Here is a 3,872-nt window from a genome sequence, read left to right as displayed (position 1 = left end):
GCCTTTTCCAGCCACTCCAGTCCAAAAGGTTGGGCAGCTGCTTCCCCCTCTTTATCCATCTGACCGAGCAGCATGTGGCCCCTCCGTCCCCTCCTCCCCACATGGACCCATTGCTGCACAACCTTGGCGTTATACCCAACGTCAGCGCTTTGCTTTTCGTGGTGCGTTAGACAGTAGATGGAGGAAAAGCCTGCTCTGGGCAGTGCGTTTGGCAAACTGGTGGGGCTGAGCCTGGAGCAAAGGAGGCTCCGGGGAGACCTTCTGGCTCTGACAACTCCCTGACAGGAGGGTGCAGCGAGGTGGGGGTCGGTCTCTGCTCCCCAGGAACAAGTGACAGGACAAGAGGAACTGGCCTCCAGCTGTTCCAGGGGAGGTTGAGGTTGTCCCTGAGGAACAATCTCTGTCCTGCTGGGGTTGTGCAGGCGTGTCGCAGGCTGCCCAGGGCAGTGGTGGAGTCCCCATCCCTGGAGGGGTTTCCCAGCCGTGTGCAGGTGCTGCTGAGGGACAGGGGGCAGTGGGAACCTGGCAGTGCTGGGGGAATGGGAGTACTGGAGGAGCTTAAACGTCTTTTCCAACCCAAGTGACTCTGTGACTGATTCTATGAAAGGAAATACCAGCTCTCGCGGCCCACTTTTTTTTGGTGTGTGCCTCTTTTAGGCTGAACCAAAGCAGTTTACTAAGCTCACCCCTTTCTGGGAGGTGCTGGGAAAGCCTGGATCAGCCCAGGGTGAGAGCAGCAGCCGTGGGTGGCCACTTTGCCACCGGAGAGCTAGCAAAGCGCAGTGCCCCGGGCTTAGGGGTGCCCTGGATTTGATCCTGTAAGGGATGTCTGGGCTCGTGGTGGTGGAGAAGCTTCTGGGAGCCAAGGGACATCTGTCAGGAGGGGATAACTCCTGATCACTTCTCCTAAGGTGCTTTAATAGCCTAATTGGTCTGTCTCTATCGTCCGTGATAGAGAGCTGGTCTGGTTTAAGGTGTTTAGTCCTCACTGGGGTCAGGTATGGGACAGGGAAGGCCCCAGCTCTGTGCAGGCAGCTTGGCAGCTCCACTCGTCCTAGCAGAGCTGGCCCGGGTGAGCGGGGGCTGTTCCTTACCCCCAGCCCTGGGAGGACGAGGGGCAAGTGCTCAGCAGTTGGCCGCAGGACAGGTCTAATGTCCGCAGAAGCAGAGGGCGGTGTTGGTAGGGAGGCTGTGTGGGAGGCATTGTGCAGAAGGTGAGCGGCCAACAGCTTGTCTCCTACGTGCTCTTGCACCGTCCCCTGATGGCTGGGTGTTGCTGCACCTTCTCCTGAGGCAGGGGACACATGCTGGAGCTGGGATGCAGCAGAGCGACGGGGGAGAGCTCATTTTTGGGCTGTTTCAAGCCACTCTTGATCTAGCTCCACCAAGAAGAACCTGGGGATGGACGGGTTCTGCAGGGTGGGCTCAGGACCTGGCAGACCCTGGGGTCTGCAGGCTTCAGGAGTGGGTTGAGCCCCGGACAGGTGATTGCGGAGTCCCTTCCGTGCCGTCACGGAGGTGCTTTGTGTTTCAGCGCGCTCTTCCCGGACGTGGTGAACTGCATGCAGACAGACAACCTGGAGCTGAAGAAGCTGGTCTACCTCTACCTGATGAACTACGCCAAGAGCCAGCCGGACATGGCCATCATGGCAGTCAACACCTTCGTGAAGGTGAGAGGAGAGGGCCGCGAGCGACCATACGCGTCCCTGCCTTCCTGTGAGGCCACTGTGCTGAGCTGCTCTGTACCCCCGAAGGAGGGAGCATGGGCAGGTTTCCAAAGTCTCTGGGGGAGCAGAGGCTCCTTCAGCTCTAGGTAACGGAGCAAATTCATCCAGTAATGTAGAAGCGAAACATTTTCTTGGCAGCTCTACTCGTGCCTCTTGCTCTGTCAGTGGCAGCTTCGGGTGTGGGCAGCTCCTGTGATCAAAGCACCATCATGTGAGCTTACGCGCTGACATCTCTGCAGCTGAGTAAACCCTCGTGATCTTCCCGTTGGAGCAGAAGAACACATTTTTTAGGAGCCAAGATAGTGCCGAAGCACTTTGGGAAAAGCCTTGGTGGGTGTTAGAGGGAGTTTTGGCATTTCTGTCAGTGGCAGCTTCGGGTGTGGGCAGCTCCTGTGATCAAAGCACCATCATGTGAGCTTACGCGCTGACATCTCTGCAGCTGAGTAAACCCTCGTGATCTTCCCGTTGGAGCAGAAGAACACATTTTTTAGGAGCCAAGATAGTGCCGAAGCACTTTGGGAAAAGCCTTGGTGGGTGTTAGAGGGAGTTTTGGCATTTTAGGAATGTAACCCCCCCCCCGCCCCCCCCGCAGTAAACCCAATAGTTGCATTTCCCAGGCCTGGCTGTTCTGAGTTCAGGTACTTGGTGAAAGAGATGATGACATCAGAATCCCAGGGGTGTGTTTGGAGAGAGAACTGATGGTGTTAAAACTCTCTGGGTGCCAGATTGCAGAGGACGAGGTCAAACCTCTCTCTTGGGTGACTTCTTCTCGAGAGCTGAGTGTTAAAACCTCTTGCCTTCAGGTACCCAAACCAGACTGGAGGTCCTGAAGCCACCGCTGATGCCTGTGACCCCGGGAGAAGAGGCCCTGGCGATCTAACGTCCCTCTTTTCTGCCCGCAGGACTGCGAGGACCCAAACCCTCTGATCCGGGCTCTGGCTGTGCGGACCATGGGCTGCATCCGTGTGGACAAGATAACAGAGTATCTCTGTGAGCCCCTGCGGAAGTGCCTGAAGGACGAGGACCCTTACGTGCGCAAGACGGCGGCCGTCTGCGTGGCCAAGCTCCACGACATCAATGCCCAGCTGGTGGAGGACCAGGGCTTCCTGGACACCCTGAAAGACCTCATCTCAGACTCCAACCCCATGGTGATTATTTTTGGCCTTTTCCATCTTCTCTTCATCCCAATGGCAGTAAATACTCTTCCTTCATCATCTCTTCATCTTCACCTGCCGACTCCCTCCCATGCTGCCCTTCACTCTCCTTTTGGTGCATAACAGATAACTTTTGGGACAGGTCTTTGAGGGCTGCTGCCTGTGCTCCTTGTCCTGTAACCCTGTCTCTTGGGTGGAAGGTTTTCCTCATTCCTTGGCAGTGTGTTATTAGTCTGTTCCCAGTGAGGAGAAGGCTGCTCTGGCCAGTTTGGAGCGGGGGTGGTGGCAGTAAGGCTCTGACACCACGTAGCTCTTGACTTTTGCCTGTGGTGAGGGTTTCCTAGCAGTGGTGGGGCTCCACAGAACTGCCTGGGGAAGGGGAGAGAGAGCAGGCTCCTCTGTGCTGGGCAGGGGGCCGAGGCCGACTCCCTCCCACTGAACATGTGTGAACCGTTGGAGATGTGGTGTGGGCGGTGGGACCGTGCTGGCAGTGATTGCTCATCTCCTGAGGAGAAGCTGGCGCCCAGGTGTCTCTGGGATGTCAGGAGCTGATGTGGAGATGCAGCTCATCCGCTGGCACCAACATCCCCCCAGGCTGTGGAACCACATTTGGTGTCACCTAACACGTGTCCCGTCCCCTCTGGCAGGTAGTGGCCAACGCAGTAGCCGCTCTCTCGGAAATAGCAGAGTCTCACCCAAGCAGTAACCTCCTGGACCTCAACCCTCAGTCCATCAACAAGCTGCTCACGGCCTTGAACGAGTGCACTGAGTGGGGCCAGATCTTCATCCTGGACTGCCTGGCAAACTACATGCCCAAGGATGACCGGGAGGCCCAGAGGTGAGAGAGAGGCTCTGGGTGCTGCTGGGGCAGTCCTGCCTTCAGGGCACCATGGACCAGCTGAAGGGGGGCTGGGAAGGGGATGGGGACAGCTGAGACCACACCTCAAATCCTGGGTTCACTTTTGGGCCCCTCACTGCCAGAAGGACACTG

At 57.2% G+C, this 3,872-nt stretch overlaps 1 protein-coding gene across 1 annotated transcript in view; it reads left to right on the top strand.

The window, feature by feature from the left end:
- Nucleotides 1–3,719, top strand: part of LOC104497482 (AP-1 complex subunit beta-1-like) — a gene marked incomplete at both ends in the record, with an annotated part of 5,124 nt that extends 1,405 nt beyond the window's left edge. The window contains 3 exons of the mRNA XM_010140737.1: nucleotides 1,535–1,670; nucleotides 2,630–2,875; nucleotides 3,529–3,719. Of these exons, the coding sequence (XP_010139039.1) occupies nucleotides 1,535–1,670; nucleotides 2,630–2,875; nucleotides 3,529–3,719 (573 nt within the window). The remainder of the gene's footprint in view (nucleotides 1–1,534; nucleotides 1,671–2,629; nucleotides 2,876–3,528) is intronic.
- Between the last annotated feature and the right edge of the window lie 153 nt (nucleotides 3,720–3,872).

Source organism: Buceros rhinoceros, unplaced genomic scaffold (genome assembly GCF_000710305.1).
Source record: "Buceros rhinoceros silvestris isolate BGI_N320 unplaced genomic scaffold, ASM71030v1 scaffold21927, whole genome shotgun sequence".
Classification (NCBI taxonomy): domain Eukaryota; kingdom Metazoa; phylum Chordata; class Aves; order Bucerotiformes; family Bucerotidae; genus Buceros; species Buceros rhinoceros.
This window is presented reverse-complemented; position numbering and strand designations above follow the sequence as displayed.